The sequence below is a fragment of the Dipodomys spectabilis genome, unplaced genomic scaffold (assembly GCF_019054845.1).
Source record: "Dipodomys spectabilis isolate Male_0828 unplaced genomic scaffold, ASM1905484v1 ptg000042l, whole genome shotgun sequence".
Classification (NCBI taxonomy): domain Eukaryota; kingdom Metazoa; phylum Chordata; class Mammalia; order Rodentia; family Heteromyidae; genus Dipodomys; species Dipodomys spectabilis.
Genome location: NW_024870719.1, coordinates 17,014,316 through 17,033,224, shown reverse-complemented (window position 1 = coordinate 17,033,224; position 18,909 = coordinate 17,014,316). Strand labels below are relative to the sequence as shown.

General features: G+C 41.1%; 1 protein-coding gene across 1 annotated transcript; it reads left to right on the top strand.

Moving 5' to 3' along the window:
* Window positions 1-6,365: 6,365 nt before the first annotated feature.
* Window positions 6,366-18,456, top strand: Gnpnat1 (glucosamine-phosphate N-acetyltransferase 1). The gene is made up of 6 exons (XM_042677917.1): window positions 6,366-6,566; window positions 11,482-11,649; window positions 14,033-14,095; window positions 15,050-15,177; window positions 16,125-16,186; window positions 17,976-18,456. Exons 2-6 carry the CDS (start codon window positions 11,496-11,498, stop codon window positions 18,121-18,123), a joined length of 555 nt encoding a protein of 184 aa, XP_042533851.1. The 5' UTR covers window positions 6,366-6,566; window positions 11,482-11,495; the 3' UTR covers window positions 18,124-18,456.
* The last annotated feature ends 453 nt before the right edge of the window (window positions 18,457-18,909 follow it).

The window sequence follows — 18,909 nt, the reverse complement described above, 5'->3', positions numbered from 1 at the left end:
TCCTGAGTTCAAGCCCCAGGACCAGCATCAAAAAATCAGGTAACTTGCAACACAGCTTGTATAATATTATACCAGGCCAGGGGTCAAGGGTGGGGAGAATTGTGAAACAAGTATTTCCTATTTGTCAGCTTATTTGCAGTTAGGCTGGGTCCTAGTTACTAATTATGGCCAATAAGTTGTGGGTGGAATTGAAGTATGTAAATGATGGGCAAGGCAGTAAAAGGCATGGTGTCATTTTCTGTCTCTTTTCATTGCTATGGTTACTAAAGATGTTGTATTTGAGTTTGACCATTACAGGGTGAAACCTGCCATCAGCCCAGGCTCCTGAAGGCCTACATGGAGAAACTGTATTGCCAGTCTATAAGACATGCTATTATCAAGAAGTGAACTTCTGTCAGGTTAAGTCCCCAAAATTTGGAGGTCTGTTTGTTATTGAAACCAAATGTAGTCTAACCTTTCCACACACAGATACATGTACACAAACTTACATTTAAAAATCACATATTATGTGCCAGAAACTATATTGCACATTTCACACATATTTTATTGTGTGCCCACAATGTCCTAATGAGTCTGTACAATTACTCTGAGATGAGGAAACTGAGGCAGTAGAAGGACAAGTTTGTCCAAGGCTGTCAGTTACATAGGAACACTGAATGTGGAATCCAAGCTGTAGGGAGCAATATCTATCAAGCTGTTAATATAATGTTAACAGGCTGGTAAGATTCTGGAGACTGATCATTCTTTTTTTTTTTTTTTTTTAATTTTTAAAAAATTTATTCTTGCCGGGTGCCGGTGGCTCATACCTGTGATCCTAGCTACTCAGGAGGCTGAAATCTGAGGATCACGGTTCAAAGCCAGCCCTGGCAGGAAAGTCCACGTGGAATTCTTATCTCCAATAAACCACTAGAAAAACAGAAGTGGCACTGTGGCTCAAGTGGTAGAGCGCTTTCCTTGAGCTGAAGAGCTGAGTAGGACAGCGTCCAAGCCCAGAGTTCAAGCCTCACGACCGACAAAAAAAATTATTTTATTTATTATCTTTAAGGAATTGTACAAAGGATCGATCACTCTTTATTATTTCTTTAATGTTTCAAGGTTATTTTGTTGTCTTCCCTTTGTGCTAGTGCCAGGCTTGAACTCAGAGCTTTGAGTTCTTGCTCAGTGCTTAATGCTCATGGCTAGTGCTCTACCATTTGATCCATACCTGGTTATTTTCAAGATGATGTTTCACAAACTCTTCTGCCAGGGCTGGCTTCAAACTTCAGTTTTCTAAGTTTCAACCTTCTGAGTACTACTCAAATTATAGGTCTGAGCTACAAGTGCCTGGAATGTTTCAAGCTTTTCAAGAATGATGTATTACCTTTGTGGAAGTAAGCAATAAACAAACAGATAAGTAATCTATCTGTTAAGTATTTTAAGAATTCAAAGATAGAAGTCAAGTTATCAATAGACCTTGGCATATTCAAGGAATTTCTAAAGAAGACTCTCTACTATTGGTAGGCACACTTGGTTTTATAGTAAGTAGATTTATTTATTTATTTATTTGCTGGTCCTGGGGCTTGAACTCAGGGCCTAGGCTCTGTTTCCTGAGCCTCTCTCTAGTGCTCTACTACTTGAGCCACAGTGACACTTCTGGCTTTTTTTGAGTAGTTTATTGGAGACAACAGTCTCACAGACTTTTCTTTTGGGGCTGGCTTTGAACCTCTACCCTCAGATCTTAGCCTTCTGAGTAGCTAGGATTATAGGTGTGAACCACTGGCTCCCAGCAGTAATGTTTTCTCATATATATATATATATATATATATATATATATATATATATATACCACTGAGCCACCTTCCCAGCCCTATATTTTTTAAAAGAAAATTGCTTTTGTTCCCTGGATTAAACAAAAATACCTCAAGAAGTTTTAGATTTTGCCATGGAAGAAACAAAAGTGAATATACTTATGGCCACATGAATACTGCAATTGGGAAAACATTTTTGAGATTTTCCAGTATTTAATGTCTGTCTTTTAAAGAAAGCAGAGGGCTGGGAAGGTGGCTCAGTGGTAGAGCACTTGCCTTGCATGCTTGAGGCTCTGGGTTCGATTCCTCATGCACCACATAAGAAAAAAAAGCCGGAAGTGGCGCTGTGGCTCGTGGTAGAGTGCTAGCCTTGAGCTGAAGAGCTGAGGGACAGCGCCCAGGCCCAGAGTTCAGGCCCCACGACCGGACCAAAAAAAAAAAAAGAAGAAAGAAGAAAACAGAAAGACATTTTGTTATAGAAAAAAAATACTTTACTGGATATATGTTTATAGTGCCTACATATTCAATATTATATAAAATGCATATGGCATAATAATCTGCTGTAATAAACATGGAGGGACACAGAGTGAACAAATATAGTAGTGATATTCACTAGACAATATGATGAAAATGAACTATACTTGTGGGTGGGGACAGGAGGGAAAAACTGGGAGAGAGTGAGGGAAGGGGTGACATTGTCCAAAAAGGAATGTACTCTTGGGCTGGGAAGGTAGCTCAGTGGTAGAGTGCTTGCCTTGCATGCATGAGGCCCTGGGTTTGATTCCTCAGCACCACATAGGTAGAAAAAGCCAGAAGTGGTGCTATGGCCCAAGTAGTAGAGTGCTAGCCTTGAGCTGAAAAGCTGAGGGACAGTGCCCAGGCCCAGAGTTCAGGCCCCACGACAAGCCCCCCACCCCCCCCCCCCAAAAAAAAAGAAATGTACTCTTTACCTGACTTAAGTAACTGTAATTCCTCTGTACATATCTTCATAATAACAAAAATAAATAAATTTACAGTTTTTCTGGCTGCCCAGGCTCTGAATCCCAAATGTCAGGCTTTTGTATTGTGTGAATCTTATAATGTGTGAATCTTGATGGGAAGAAACAGCAATGATAAAATCTTGGTTGTCTTAGCTAGGAAGCATGCCTGTCAGCGAGTTCAGTGCTGTGATGAAAAGAATCTGGTGGCAACCTAATCAAGCTACTCTCATAAGCACGATGCTGGCTGAGTTCTTGCCTCTCTAGACTTTCCTGATCTTTACCATTCATTTTCTGAACTTGTGTTTGTAGCCTTCTTTCTCATTGACACAATAAAGTGTCCTTTTAGAGTTAGTTTCTTTTGCTTGCAAACACAAATTTGACTAACAAGCAGTAACTACTGGCAACTACATACATAGTACTTTGAAGGCATACTATCTACTAGGAAATAAACTACCTTTGAAGCACTGAGCAATAAAAGAAGAACAAATATCACAAAAGCACTAAGGTTTCCCCAGCTTTAATATTTTGCTTCCTTTCCAGGTATTTCTGTTATCTGAATACTCTCTAACTCTCCACGTCAGTCTTCCTATGCTAAACTGTCATCTTTTGTTTATAATATGATATTTTCTAAGAAGGTGTCCTTATGTAACACAATCCACTCAAGAGTTAAAATGCTTTGTGACAATGTTGTAAATATAACTGTTGTTTTATTAACCTCTATGTTCAAAATCCTATCAAACAAAACTGTCACTCATAAGGACAACCTGACTCCCATTTGTCTTGTGGAATTTATCTGCCTTGGAGAATTTTTTTTTGTTGGTTGTGGGCCTTGAACTCTGGGCTTGGGCACTGTCCCTGTGCTCTTCAGCTCAAGGTGAGCGAGTGCTTTACTGCTTGAGCCACAGCACCACTTCTGGTTTTCTAGTGGTTTACTGGTGATAAGAGTCTCCTTTCCTGCCCTGGCTGGCTTTGAACCGTGATCCTCAGATCTCAGCCTCCTGAGTAGCATGAGCCACGGGCACCGGGCTCATAAAACAAACTTTTAATAAAACCACCAAAGGGGGCTGGGAATATGGCTTAGTGGTTGAGTGCTTGCCTAGCATGTCTAGCATGCCTAGCTTGGATGAAGCCCTGGGTTTGAGAGCTTAGTACCACATAAACAGAAAAAGCCAAAAATAGCGGTGTAGCTCAAGTGGTAGAGTACTAGTCTTGAGCAAAAGAAGTTAAGGGACAGTGCCCAGACTCTAAGTTCAAGCCCAGAACTGGCAAACAACAACAACAACAACCAAAAAAAACCCCACAAAACAAAAACAAAAACACACCAAAGGATATACTCATGGTTCCATTAAACCAGAAACTGTCACTTACTTGAGGCTCATCATTGTCAAGCAAACCAAATGTCAGAAAAGGGGTTAACCATGCTGGTCAGTGGTTCCTGTGGACTATTAAGGAAACCTGGGTTCTGGGACACAACAGGAGTATAGGTATGTCTGGAATACAGGCGATCTATCTCTCCCAGTACCTCTTAGGGCCCTATGTTTTCTAATTATGTTTCAGTCTTTGTTAACTTATAAAATATATAGGATTCTGTTGCTTAGGAGAAACTAATTGAAAGCATTTGGTAAGAAGATAGCACTCTACTGTTTAACACTAGTCCTTTGTGCTTGGGTGCTTTTTTTTTTTTAAAATGTGATGGGGCTTGAACTTAGGGCCTGGGCGCTGTCCCTGAGCTCTTTTGCTCAAGGATAGTGTTCTACCACTTTGAGCCACAGCGCCATTTCTGGTATGCTGGTAATCATTTGGGGATAAGACTTTCCTGCCCAGGCTGGCTTTGAACCATGATCCTCAGATCTCATCCTCCTGAGTAGCAAGGATTACAGGCATGAGCCACCTTCACCCCAGCAGGTGTTTTTGTTTAGCCTTTATATATTCTTTTATATATGTGCATACATATGCATATATTATATATACACACATATAAAAACGTTAAGTACAAAAATTGGGTGCCACCATCCTCATTGGTACTTGTCAGAACCGTAAGAACCAGTAGGTAACTTAAAGCTGGAAGTAGTGGTACACACCTGTAATCTTGTGGTGGTACATACCTATAATCTTACCATTCCAGAGCTAGAGGGAAGAGGATCTCCAATGGCAACCAGACTGATGAACAGTTAACCCAAATTAAAATTAACAAAGGAAATAAAATATAAATTGTTTGATATGGTATTAATTCTTGAAAAACTATTCTTTTTTGGGGTCGGGTAAGCAATACTAGATTTTTAACTCAGTGCCTCCTACTTATTCAGCAGGCACTCTACCCCTTGAGCTATATCTCCAGCCAGGCTTTTTGCTGGTTATTTTGGAGATTGGAGTCTACTGGACTTTTCTGCTAGCTCAGCTGCTACCTTCCAAATCTCAGCTTGCTGAGTTGGTAGGATTAGAGGTGTGAGCTGCCCGCACTCGAGTGGAATGGGATTTACTGATTATGTTTTAATTTTAGTAAGAGGAGCTACTACTATTTGACTTAAATTACTTTAGGTCTAGCCGGGCGCCAGTGGTTAATGCCTGTAATCCTAGCAACTCAGGAGGCTGAGATCTGAGGATCGCGGTTTAAAGCCAGGCCAGGGTGGAAAATTCGTGAGACTCCTATCTCCAAGTAACGACCAGAAAACCGAAAGTGGACACTGTGGCTCAAGTGGTAGAGCGCCAGCCTTGAGCTGAGGGACAGCGCCGGGGCCCAGAGTTCAAACCCCCACACCCGACCAAAAAAAGAAAAAAAGTACTTTAGGTCTCAGAACCTCTGCTTCTTTATCTGTGAAATGTGGACAATGCTACCTTGGAAAGGAGACCGCAGACAAAAGTTATCTTTCTTTTCCTAACCAAGGTTTTCCAACGTCAGCAGCTGACAGCCCGGGGTCTCCTCTGCTGCAGGGCGCTGGGCGGCAAACGCTGAGCCGCGGGGCCGCCTCTAGGGGGCGACCCCCTGCAGGCTGCGGTCGGTCCTCACCCCCGCCCCCGAGACTGCTCCCGACCTTGTTCAAACCTCCTCGGGCGGCACATCACGGCTGCTGAGAATCCCAGCTCATCCTGTGTGGATCTACGGGAGAAATGACATCAGCCCGCGTCCCAGTGTCAAGAGAGCAGGGACCGTGACTCAGGAGTCCGGGGTGCTACTGATGGGCTGGGTGGGGAGGAAAGGGACCACAAGGGACCGAGCCTTCCAAAGGACCCTCACAGGTCGCCACCGCACAGCCCATTTCTAGAGAGGTGTGCTTTCAAACGACCTGTAACACTCGCTTCCAGACAGGTGATAGCTAGCGAGTGGCAGGCCCACCTGGAGGGCAGCGGATGGGGGGGTCGGGGGAGGAAAAGAAGCACGAAGCCCCGCCCCCAGACCGCCAGTGCCGGGTCGTAGCCCCGCCCCTCGACCCTCAGCCCCGGCCCGTTGCCCCGCCCCTCAACCAGAGCCCCGCCTCTCTGTCCTGAGCTGTCCTGGGTATCCCCGCCTCTCGGCTCCGAGCCCCGCCTGTAGCCCCGCCCCTCGACCTCTAGCCCCTCCCGGCCCCGCGCCCTCCACGACGTCCGCCGGCGCGCTGTGCGTGCGAGGCAGGGGCGGGGCAGAGGCGTGGGCTCTGCCACGTCTGGGTACGGTTCCCGGCTGTGGCGCGGGTGGAGGTGGCGCTGCCTCTGCAGCCGGATCCAGATCCGGATCCAGATCCGGATCCGGTGCTGGGGAGCCCGGAGGGGGAAGCGTCCGACGCGCCTGGAGGGGAGCGCCGACTGCTGAGCCCGGCGGCGGGTGAGGACGGGCCGGGGGCTGGGAGGCGAAGCCGGCCGTGCGCGCGGGCCGTGCGGTGCCCAGGCGGGCCAGGCCCGGGCGGCTCTGGGGGGCGCGGCGGGGCCTGGGTGGGAGCTGTCGGCGGGCCCGGCGCCGGCGCGGGCAGCGGCGCTGACCTCCGCCTTTGTCTCCCCTCCCGGCCCCTGCGCTGGAAACCCCGCGGTGGGAGCCCCGCGCCTGAGGAACGGGCTTCGCCTCGGGAGGACGGCCGCGGGGACGGCGCGACTCGGGGAATGGTCTGGATGCTTTACTGGCCCCGTGGGAGAGGCCGAGCTACCTGTTTGATACCTAGACGCTGACTCCGAGGTTGGCGCCTGCTGAGCTCTGGACGGCCACCGAGCCCACGTGCCAGTTCGCTCCCCGAGTCACCCGAGGCTCGGGCTGTCCGCGAGGGAGAGCCTGCAGGGCCAAGATCAAGCGCGCGTCCTCGAGGCTCGCACGAGTCAAATGGGTGTACGGATACAGACGGGTCCTCCCCCCCCCCCACCCCCCGGGGACTGAAGATGCCCCGGAAGCAATCTGTCCGTAGTCATCACTTACCTAGCGGCAGTTTACATTTGGCTTTGGGTTTTCTAGATTTCTGGATCAAGTGTAAGTTTTGTACGTGTGTTTGCCGGTCTTGGGGCTTGAACTCAGGGCCTGGGCACTGTTCTTCAGTTTTTATGCTCAAGGCAAGTGCTCTACCAGTTGGGGCCACAGCTACATTTCTGGCTTTTTGGTAGTTAATTGGAGATAAAGAGTCTTAGGGACTGTCTTGCCCAGGCTGGTTTAGAATAGTAATCCTCAATCTTAGCCTCCTGAGGAGCTAGAATTATAGGCCTGAGGCACCAGTACTTGGCTTTCAACCTTGAATCTCCAGTGTCTACTACTTGTTGCTTTCAATTTTGCACCTCCTTAGTTGTATTAATCCGATAGAGGCTTCAAAATTAAATTTATTCCATTGTGTCAAAATTATCAGTTGAATGAAAGCCTCTCATTCAGTATTAATATTGGTGTTACTAGGTTTGGTGTGTGGTTTTTGTGATCCACTATGGCAGTGTGGAAGTCTCTTCTTGGTTTTCTGAAATGTGACCTGTACCTAACTCTTTTGTTAATGGTTATCCATTCGCTAGGCCAGAGCTAGGAAATATATTGCCTTGAAAATGCACACATTTAGTAGTGAAATAAGCAGTTCTTGGGGAAGAGTAGAGTTTGCTTATTTTTATTTTTTAAAGTTTTAAAAAGCTCCAGAACAGTTCATATAACCAAACCTTAAGTACAAGAGTGGAGGTGACCATCAAAAACTTTTTTCATCTCTACATGTCTATTATAGTTTCTATGATAGTCCAAGCTGGCTATGAACTCAAGATCTTCCTCCCCAACCTCCCTAGTGCTGGAATTACAGGTGTCACTTATGACTAGTTTTTTTTTAATTGACATTGATTACTTATAAACAGCAGTTTAATTTTAACAAGTCCATTTATGTATACAGTGCTTTTTGAGCATAATCACTCCTTTATTAGGTTTTTGATAAGGTTTGAGTCCTATCAACCATGAATCACAGCTTCATGATCAAAAGGGTTAGGGCTATTCATCTTTTATTTTATTGGCTTTTTTTTTTATCTTTTACCTTTAGCAACATCATTCAGTGCAGATGTTTTTTTTTTAATCTATTTTTAAAATTAAATAAAAAATTAAATTTAAAAAATTAAAAAAAATAAAGTCTGGTTTTAATCTATGTCTTTTTTTTTTTTTTACCGATTTAAAATCACTTAAACAGGGGAAAATTATTAACTCTTGTTACTGGAAAGTTGTGTTAGAAAGTTGTCATTTGTTTACAATTCTCTTTCCTTTCCGTCCATTGCATGGCTTCTGTGTAGGTAGTATTCTTTCCCACCCACTGACCTTGGACAAGGCTGGCTGACCAGCAGAATGTGGGTAGGAGTGATATTGTGTCAGTTAAAAGTAGAGGCTTTTTCGAGTTGCTTTTTTCTCACTGCCATAAGAATGGCTTGTCTTGGGGATCTGTGCTGCCTCAGTATGACTCATTTACTAAATACAATGAGGATACAGATGAAGAGGAGACACAGTCTTCACACCCTCTCTGAGTATGCCGCCCGGGGAGCCTCCACACAACTGTGGATTTCCTGGTACTTTTTAAAATTGTTACAGACCCATAATAACCATCGAAACTTAGCTTCAAACCAGGCAATTTTATTTATTCTAGTTTTGCAGTACTTGGGGACCTCAATATAAACTTCATATGTATAGTTGTTTTGTAAACCAAATAATAATCCCTATCTTGTTTTTTTCCTAAAATCCTTTGAAAATTTGGTATCTAATCTTCTCTTGCTTTTCCTTTTCCAGCATGTTGATTAAGCACCAGAATTTTTCTACTTGAAGACATGTGAGATAAAGTGATCCTTAAGTTTGGGTGTTTTTTAAATAGCACATTTTTTTTTTAAATTTTCTTTTTTCAGATAAGGTCTTGCTATATAGTTCACTATGTGACCCTGGCTGGCCACAAGTGATCTTCCAATCCTCCCCCAGCTTCCTGGGTGCTGAGTATAGGTACTAATGTATGGCTGCTGGCTATAATGGATGGTAATTTCTCTCCAAAATGATTTTTTTCCTAGTGCATTTTTTGGGGGGGGTGGGAGGAGGGTTGGTTGTGGGGCTTGAACTCCAGGCCTGGGTGCTGTCCCTCAGCTCTTCAACTGAAGGCTAGCACTCTACCATTTGAGCCACAGTGCCACATCCGATTTTCTGGTGGTTAATTGGAGATAAGAGTCTCATAGACTTTCCTGCCCAAGCTGGTTTTGAACTGCGATCCTCAGATCTCAACCCCCTGAGTACCTAGGATTACAGGCGTGAGTCACGGATGGGCACTTGGCCCTAGTGCATTTTTGACTAGTCTTTAATTTTCATTTCCAAACTATAGGTTCCAAGTGCCTCGCTAGTTAAATTTTGAACTTTTACACAACAATAAAATGGAGATTATCTATACAAGCTCACAGAGTCTGAAGTCATTTTGCCCAGCAGGACTAACTAGTTACATAATTGTGGTAGTGTGCAAAATTAAAATGTAGAACTCCCTGTTAAAAACTAATTCAAACTGGCAGCAATAGAGTAAGTCCTGTGAGGCTGGCCCTCTAGCCTTGTGAATTTTAACTTTCTTCCTTACCTGCACAGGAACCATGAACAGATTCTTGCACCTGATTTGTAGTCTGTAAAACAGGGAAGCAATCATGATGCAGCTTTCAGTGTGCTTTCAAGAGCCAGTAAATACAAATCACTCAACAAATAACAAGTATAACTTAATATTTGTAATTCATATACTAGGACCATCTAGTTAAGGAAAAGCATAAATGATTTATATTTACTGGCAAAAATTAAAGCTTTCTTAATTCTTCTCCCCTCTTATTCATGAGACGAACTAACCCTATTTTGTGTATTTCCCAGGCTACATTTTATTGGTAACAAAACTTTATAGGAAATAATAGTATATATTCATCTTTTTCAGTACTGGGAATTGAACTCAGAGATTCAGGCTTACAAGGCAGGTGCTATACCACTTGAGCCACACCTCCAAATCTTTTTTTTTTTTTTGCTTTGGTTAATTTTGGGGAAGGGTCTTTATGTCTGGGCTGCTCTGGGTTTTGATCCCCTGCTGTGGTACTGCTCAGGTTGCTGAAATAGCTATGCACCACTGTACTCAGACACTGACTGAAAGGCAGTCTCTGGAAAGTTTATGGTCTTGATCTCCACCTCCCAAGTGGCTGGATTATAGGCCTGAGCCACCACACCCAGCTTAAAGTTTGTTAATGTTCATCTATTTCCTTTTGAGCTTTCGTTATACTTCATACTTACAACTATAAAATCCATGATCAAAATGTTTAGCATGTTGCCTTAAGGAACTTAAATTTTTAGTATTTTCTGACTCAACATTTAATTGTACTGATTTTACTTTATTGGTAATTATTTAGAGCCTGTTTAATTTGCATGCCTGGAAAATGTTATCCATATTTCAAGTCAGATTACACATAGAACCTCAGGGGTCCAATTATCAGGAAGGAACTCAGCATGTCCTAAAATTAACTAAGTGTTTAGTAAACTACATTTGTATTCTTTCCAAGAATGGTAACTTTTGTCATTTTCTTTTTGATGGTACTGGGGCTTTTGACTCAGGGCCTTGAGCTTGCTAGGCAGGCACTCTAGACCAGACATTTTCCCACCTGGTCATTTTGAGCTAAGGTCTCACTTTTTAGCCAGACAGAAATCTTCCAGTTTTATACTTTCTGCAGTAGCTGGTATGACAAGTATTCTTCACCATGCCTAGCTTCTTCCATTCAGATACAGTCTTGCAAACTTTTATGTCTTAGCTGGCCTGCAACTTTGACCTATCTCAAGCCTTCCTCCTAGCTGGGATGGCATGCCAGGGTCAGTGCACTCAGCTGTGAGGAGTCTCAAACTTTTTACCCAGGATGTCCTTGAACTTTGGTCTTCCCTCCCTTTTTAGTGACAAGGTTAACAAATACTTGTAAATCTAATAACAAAGCGCAAGAATATAATCTAAAAAGATTATATTCAGTCCTTAAGATCAGTGTAAAGCTTAGAACAAACCCACAAGTAAAAATATCTTAAAAAGGCCTACTAGAAAATAGGATTCTCTTAAAGTTGAAAATATCTTTTAATCATTTATTTAGTAATCCATTTCCTATCTGTTGTTAGTAAACTTATCTTTTTTATCAATCAGTGGTGTGGATATTAGATTTTAGGTAGGTGAAAGTAAAAATAGTCTATCACTCTTACTGATCATTTAAATGAAACTTTCATCAAGCATACTAATTTTCCTTCTATTAAATAAAATGCCTTAATAGTTAAAATTTTATTGTAGGTCATACTGGAAAGATGAAACCTGATGACACTCCTATGTTTGACCCAAGTCTACTCAAAGAAGTGGACTGGAGTCAGAATACAGCTACATTTTCTCCAGCTATTTCTCCAACACACCCTGGAGAAGGCTTGGTTTTGAGGCCTCTTTGTACTGCTGACTTAAATAGAGGTATGGACTAACATTCATTTGTAAATTCTGATTAGAACTACATTGTTTCCTCCACAAATATTTTGTTAGTCATTTGGTAAAACTTTTGGACTCCTTTTTATCTTGTTTAAAAAAAAAAAAAACCACTGGGATAGCCAGGTGCTGGTGACCTAGGCCTGTAATCCTAGCTACTCAGGAGGAGGCTGAGATCTGAGGACTGCATTTTCAAAGCTAGTCTGGGCAGGAAAGGCAGTGAGACACTCATCTCCAATTCACCATGAGAAAATGGTAAGTAGAGCCATAGCTCAAAGTGGTAGAGTGCTAGCCTTGAGCAGAACTGCTCAGGGACAGCGCCCAGGCCTGGAGTTCAAGCCCCATGACTGACCAAAAAAAAAAAAAAAAAACTAGTATACTTAATTCCAATGAACATATGTTTGGCTACAATTGTGCAGGGAACTGTCTTGGCCAACAGGCTAAATGAAACCCTGACCAGAAAAATGACGTGTGTGTGTGTGTGTGTGTGTGTGTGTGTGTGTGTGTGTGTGTGTGTATGTTTGTACTTTATAATATTTCACAGGACTTTAATATAACTGCTGCTTTCAAAAAGGAATTTTAAATAAGCAAAGGTAAAATTGTCATTTAGAATACATAAGACTAGTCTTTAAGAAGCTTGGAAATGAGGGTAGAAGTACATTTTTCTTGGGTAAATTTATAGGATTTGTGTGTGTGTGTGTGTGTGTGTGTGTGAAAATACTGTACAGAGTGGGCTGGGAAGGTGGCTCAGTGGTAGAGCGCTTGCCTTGCATGCCTGAGGCCCTGGGTTCGATTCCCCAGCACCACATAAGCAAAAAGAAAAAAAAGCCAGAAGTGGCACTATGGCTCAAGTGGTAGAGCGCTAGCCTCGAGCTGAAGAGCTGAGGGACAGTGCCCAGGCCCAGAGTTCAGGCCCCAAGACCGGAACAAAAAAAAAAAGAAAATACTGTACAGAGGGGTTACCATTACATGGGCAAGGTAATGAGTACATTTCTTATCAAGCATTGTTGCCTCCTCCTTTGTTTCCCCTTCCCATCTCTTCCCATCCCCGCCCCCCAAAACCAAACTTGTAAAGTTCGTTTTTCGACATAATAATTTCTTACATCTCATCGTTGCAATGGGTCCACCTGTATCCCTATTTAAATGATTTATTTTTTCCCTTCCCCTCTACAAATTATACCAACATCAAATACAATGAAAGCAGGGGCTATACCATGGGGGAAATTTATAGGATTTTATCTGTGTATTAGCATCTAAATTTCCAAAATAATTTCCTTAAACTTTATTATTTAAAAGTCACCATTTTCCTGGGTGCCAATGGCTCATGCCTATAATCTTAGCTACTCAGGAGACTGAAACCTGAGGATTGTAGTTTGAAGCTAGCCCAAGGCAGGGAAGCCTCCAAGACTCTTATCTCCAGTAAACTCTCAAAAAGCAGAAAGTGGACTCTTATCTCCAGTACACTTTCAAAAAGCAGAAAGTGGAGCTGTGACTTAGGAGGGTATATCATTAACCTTGAGCAAAAAAGCTTAGTTACCGTGTCCAGGCCCTGAATTCAAGCCCCACGACCTGCCTTGTTCCCGCTCCCTCGAGTCAACATTTACTTCTGAGTTTTCTTTTGGGTAGAAATCACCTATTTGGGGAAAATTGACATTCCTTATGTTGAACTTAACACAAACTACATTGAAAAAATGTATTTGCTAACGATAATTATTAGTTTTAAATATTTTATTCAGGCAAAAATCACTGACGAAACCAATCATTCTTTGTTATAGTATATTATGGAAAAAACAACAGGCTCACTTAATCTTCTTAAAACTACAGTAATTAAAAGATCATTATGCACTAACCAGTGACTCATGCCTGTAATTCTAGCTATTCAAGAGTATAAGATGAGGATGGAGGTTTGGAGTCAGCCGGGGCAGACACATTGCTGAGACTTTTATCTCCAGTTAGCTACCAAAAATCCAGAAGTGGAGGTATATCTTTTGTAGTAGAATGCCAACCTTGAGCAAAAAAGACTAACAAAAACAAAATGTGGGAACTGGAAACCATTAGCTCATAGTATAATCATAGCTACTCAGGAGGCTGAGATCTGAGGTTGTGGTTCAAAGCTGCCTGGGCAGAAAAGTCCATGAGACCCTTTATCTCCAATTAACCACCCAAAAGCCAGAAATGGAGCCTACAGCTCAAGTGTTAGAGCACTAGCCTTGAACAAAAATTTCAGAGACAGCACGAGGCCCTACGTTCAATCCCCAGGACAGACATATACACATAATACATACACCCCAGAGGGGTTATGGAAAAACTGAAGAAATAATTTCCTATGTCCCACCAGGACATTTCTTATCATACTGTTTTCCAAAACTAGGTTTTTTTAAAGTACTGGGCCAGCTGACAGAGACTGGAGTTGTCAACCCTGAGCAATTTATGAGTAAGTATTGTATAGCTTTTTTTTTTTAAATAAGAATTTGAACTCCTTCTAAACCTGTTTGTTTGTTCATTTGGCTAGAATTTATCAACAGATTAGCTATTTCTCATCTAAATGTGTAACACGGGTAAATTGCTTTTCAACAGTGGAATTTATTTTGTTTTGCAAAAATAACCTATTTTTAGCTATGCGCTGGTGGCTCACATCTGTAATACTACTCAGGAGGCTGATATCTGGTGGTTCAAAGCCAATCCCCACAGGAAAGTCCCTGAGACTCTTACCTCCAGTTAACCACCAGAAAACTGGAAGAGGCACTGTGACACAAAATAACTACCACCACCACCACCAAGAAAAAAAAAAAAAAGGAAAATAGAAAACTTTGGTCAAGGGGCTGGGAAGGTGGCTCAGTGGTAGAGTGCTTGCCATGCAAGCCAGAGGCCCTGGGTTCGATTCCTCAGCACCACATAAGCAAAAAGGAAAAAGCCGGAAGTGGCGCTATGGCTCAAGTGGTAGAGTGCTAGCCTTGAGCTGAAGAGCTGAGGGACAGCGCCCAGGCCCAGAGTTCAGGCCCCACGACCGGACCAAAAAAAAAAACCCAAAAAACATTTTGAAACCAAGACTACAAATTACAGGATATAACCACTGCTTGTTAAAATTTGAAGTTTTGCCCTATTTGAGTTTTGTTGAGTGTTAGATAAGTAATGAAAATGTTGAGGTTTTAATTATAGTAATGGCAACATAAAATTGGTCTGTATTGTACTGCTCATTTAAAATAGCTAGATGGGGGTGGGGGGGTTGGAGGCATGGTTCAGTTGGTAGAGTGCTAGTCAATGAGCAAAAGTGGCAGTAATGGTTTTGGACCAGGGAAAAAGGAAAATAGCTGGATGTGTCTTATTTTACTAGTAGATTAATGTAAAGGTACAGACACAGTCTAATCAATACTGACCGTTTCCACAGAATCTTTTGAGCGTATGAGGAAATCTGGGGACTATTATGTTACAGTTGTAGAAGATGTGACCCTAGGACAGATTGTCGCTACAGCAACTCTGATAATAGAACATAAATTCATCCATTCCTGTGCTAAGGTATGTTCTCTCATTAATGCTCATGAGTAAAGTAGGCAAGTGTTTTCTAGCAAAAATAATTGACTTTTCATTAGACAAATTGTGTTAATACTTCTCTCATTGATTCTGAGCAATCTGTCAGCAACAGGCATTTTTCCTCTTACATTTCTGAAAATTGTAAAAGTGTTACTCGTATAAATTATTTGCTAAAATAATCATAGAAAAAAAACAACCCTGCACAATTCCTGGTTTTTCTAAGAACAATGGAGTAATTTTTGACTTCTTAATGTTAAGTATTTTTTTCAAAAGTAAAACACTACTTTCTGGGTGGCAAAGCTTGTAGAACATTTTACTCTGTTCCAATTTGGACAATTCTGGTATATACAGTGCCCTTTCTCAGCCTTCATGAGCTCTCGTCCAAGAGTAAAACCAAAGGAGAGACACTAAATAACAGAATAAAAGATAGGGATATTTAGAAAATGCATTCTGTAATTTGTGTATGAGGGGGGAGAGCCCGTTTGATTTTTGGTATTAGGGATTAAATTCAGGTGCATGCTACACAAGTACTCTTAATGATTTGAGCCACACACAAGTCTGAGCTTCTGTGCCAAGGGTAGAAACAGCAATGTTCTTTTCTCTATTTCCTGAGTGGGATTACCAGCATGCTTACCAATGGAGTTTCTATGCTAGAAATGGGAAATTTTACTTGGATGTCTGTAATAAATTGCTGTTAAGCAAGGGCTAGAATGATGGACATATTGTTTATGACAAAATTATACAAAATTATGGTGATAAGAATTCTGAGATTTGCTTTAGAACAATGGGTTAGGGAATTGGGAATACAGTTAAAATGATTGTCACTTTTGATTTGTTATCTATTTGTATGATAGTCATTCTTATTTAATGACTTGTTGGTTTAGCTTTCAACAAGAATAGATGCTCAGTTTTAACATATTAAATATTTTCAGAGAGGAAGAGTGGAAGATGTTGTTGTTAGTGATGAATGCAGAGGAAAACAGCTTGGCAAATTGTAAGTAAGCCGAAACAAGGTAACCCTGGGCTAATTAGATCCTCAATTACTTTTTTCTTGCCAATATGTTGTTTTATGAAGTTTTTTGTTTTCTTGGGATGCTAAGAATTGTCTCAAGAGCCTTATTTCTGCATGGTACCTGCTTTACTCTTGAGTTATATCCCCAATAGTCTCATTTTAAAACATGTCTTGTTCTGAAGTTCTTTCTGAGCTTCATTGTGAATTCATTCTCATTCTAAAATATAGTTTCATCTCAGAATTTGAAAACTGAAAGTATACTCCATTCCCAAAAGTAACATCTTAAAGTTAACTTTTAGTTCCCTTATTAATAGGAAACAAAGGAGCAAGTCAGATGATGTGCCCTAAGGAAATGTTTAACTGTTATTAACATTGCATAAGTTTAGTGACTATCTTATAAGAGAATGTTATGATCTCCTTTGAATTTTTAAGCATGAGGTATGCGCACCAATACTAATCTAGGTATTTGGTGAACAAAGTAGACCAACTTAGTGTTCCAGTCAGTTTAGCAGGTCTTAACTTGTTCAATCAAGGTTTTCAATATTATAGAAGATGGACTGGGAAATGTGGCTTACTGGTAGAGTGGTAGCCTTGAGCAAAAAGAAGCTCAGGGACAGTGCCCAGGCCCCAAGTTCAAGCCCCAGGACTGGCAAAAAAGAAAAAAAAATGATAAAAAGGTATTTTTTGTTTTTGTTTTTTTTACAAAGCTGGGTGCTAGTGGATCATGCCTGTAATCCTAGCTACTCTGGAGATCTAAGGTTTGCAGTTCAAAGCCATCCTGGGCAAGAAAGTCTGTGAGACTCTTATCTCCTATCAGCCATCAGAAAACTGGAAGAGGCACTGTGGCTTAAAGTGGTACAGCACTAGTCTTAAGTGAAAAAAGTTTGGGGATAATGCCCAGACCCCATGACTAAAAAAAGTCTGTTTAAACATTAACAAACCCTACAGTAAATGAACACTCCTAGTTTTTATCTCTTATCACAGTTAGGTTACATTTTTATATGAGGTTATGATTAAGCATTTATAAAGATGTATACTGTTTTGCTTTATGTCCACATCATATTAGACCCATCTTGAGTAACCTGATCCATAGTAACCGGATCCATATTCTAAAACCCATATTCTAGCATTAAAAAGGATTTAAGGCTGGGTGCCAGTGGCCCACACCTGTAATCCTAGCTACTCAGGAGGCTGAGATCTGAGGACTGTGGTTTAAATCTTGGACAGGGAAGTCCATGTGACTATCTCCAATAAAGCACCTAAAATTTTAAGCCAGAAGTAGAGCTGTGATTCAAGTGGTAGAGCAGTAATCTTAAGCAAAAAAGATCAGAGACAGTGCCCAGGCCCTGAGTTCAAGCCCCAGGACTGGCACCCAAAACAAAAAAGTGGTAACAACAAAGCTGTTGGGCCAAAAAAAACAACCCCCCCCCAAAAAAAAAAAAACCCAAAGAACAAAGCTGTGAAGTGCCTATTTTATTGAGAATGCTAAACCTCTAATGTGAATAGTAGCTTTAGAACAAAAACCCAAACCTTGTACATGTTGGGAAGTGCTCTACCATGAGATAAATCCTCAGCTGCAGGAATAAATTGTTTTATGAAATAATTTCGGCTATGCTTTTACAAAGGTAGACAGTCTTTTTAATGTTAACAAATTCTTAGAAAGGACATGATCTCAAACTATTTCCAACTAAAAAGTCTATTTTTTATGTAAGAATTCACATTGTTAAAAATGTTCTGATTAATGTTTGTCTCCCTTTTTTTGAAATTTCAGATTACTATCAACTCTTACTTTACTAAGCAAGAAACTGAACTGTTACAAGATTACTCTTGAATGTCTACCACAAAATGTTGGTTTCTACAAAAAGTTTGGGTACACAGTGTCTGAAGAAAACTACATGTGTCGGAGGTTCCTAAAGTAAAAATCTTAAGAGAACTGTCAGCAAAGGGGTCAGTGCTAAAAGGCTTTAACTCTCTGTAGAGTTACATTTTGTTGCTGCAACACAGTGACCTGCCTACAGACTGGACTGAAATAAAGAACATTGTAATACAAGTGTAATGACATTAAAAGATTACTCTGGGCTTATGTGAGTTTAGATCACAAATGATTATTATAAAGGGGGTGATTTTTAACCAAAGGAATATATTTTTAACTTGAATCTTTTCTTGCATTGTATTTTTCTAAAGTTTGGCTTCATTTCTCAGTAGTCGAGTACACTTAGTAAGTTTACATGTCTGCTTTATGTGCTGCTCACTAAAAAAAATACATTTAGTTAGAATTAGGTATTTTTTTTCCAAAGAAATATCTAGACTTAGGGGTTTACACCATATTATATGAAATCGATAAATTGGCTATTATAAATATATATTTATACACTGAAAATTCTTGACCTTAGTACTGGGAAACAACCTGGGCAGCTTTTTAAATGAAGTAGAAATAGGTGTGGCTTAAGTGGCACAGTGTCCCACCTAGCAAGCTCAAGGCCCTAAGCACAAGTACTGCCCAAGAAAGTACAAGAAATGAAAATCATCTCATAAAAATATGACAGATGCAAGGTATAATAAATGTTTTACTAAAATATATATGGTTCTGTGTATAACCAATTGCTTGTCTTATCTGTCAAATACAATTCATTTGTTAACATTCATTTGTTAAAATTACCCAAGAGCAAATATAGGGCATCAGTTTTAAACGGTGAATTAACAGC

Excerpts from the sequence above, each read along its gene's own strand:
- Gnpnat1 (XM_042677917.1), top strand. The coding sequence starts at position 11,496 with ATGAAACCTGATGACACTCCTATGTTTGACCCAAGTCTACTCAAAGAA. Across the intron at positions 11,650-14,032 it reads TACTGCTGACTTAAATAGAG|GTTTTTTTAAAGTACTGGGC; the intron begins GTATGGACTAAC and ends TTCCAAAACTAG. Across the intron at positions 15,178-16,124 it reads TCATCCATTCCTGTGCTAAG|AGAGGAAGAGTGGAAGATGT; the intron begins GTATGTTCTCTC and ends AAATATTTTCAG.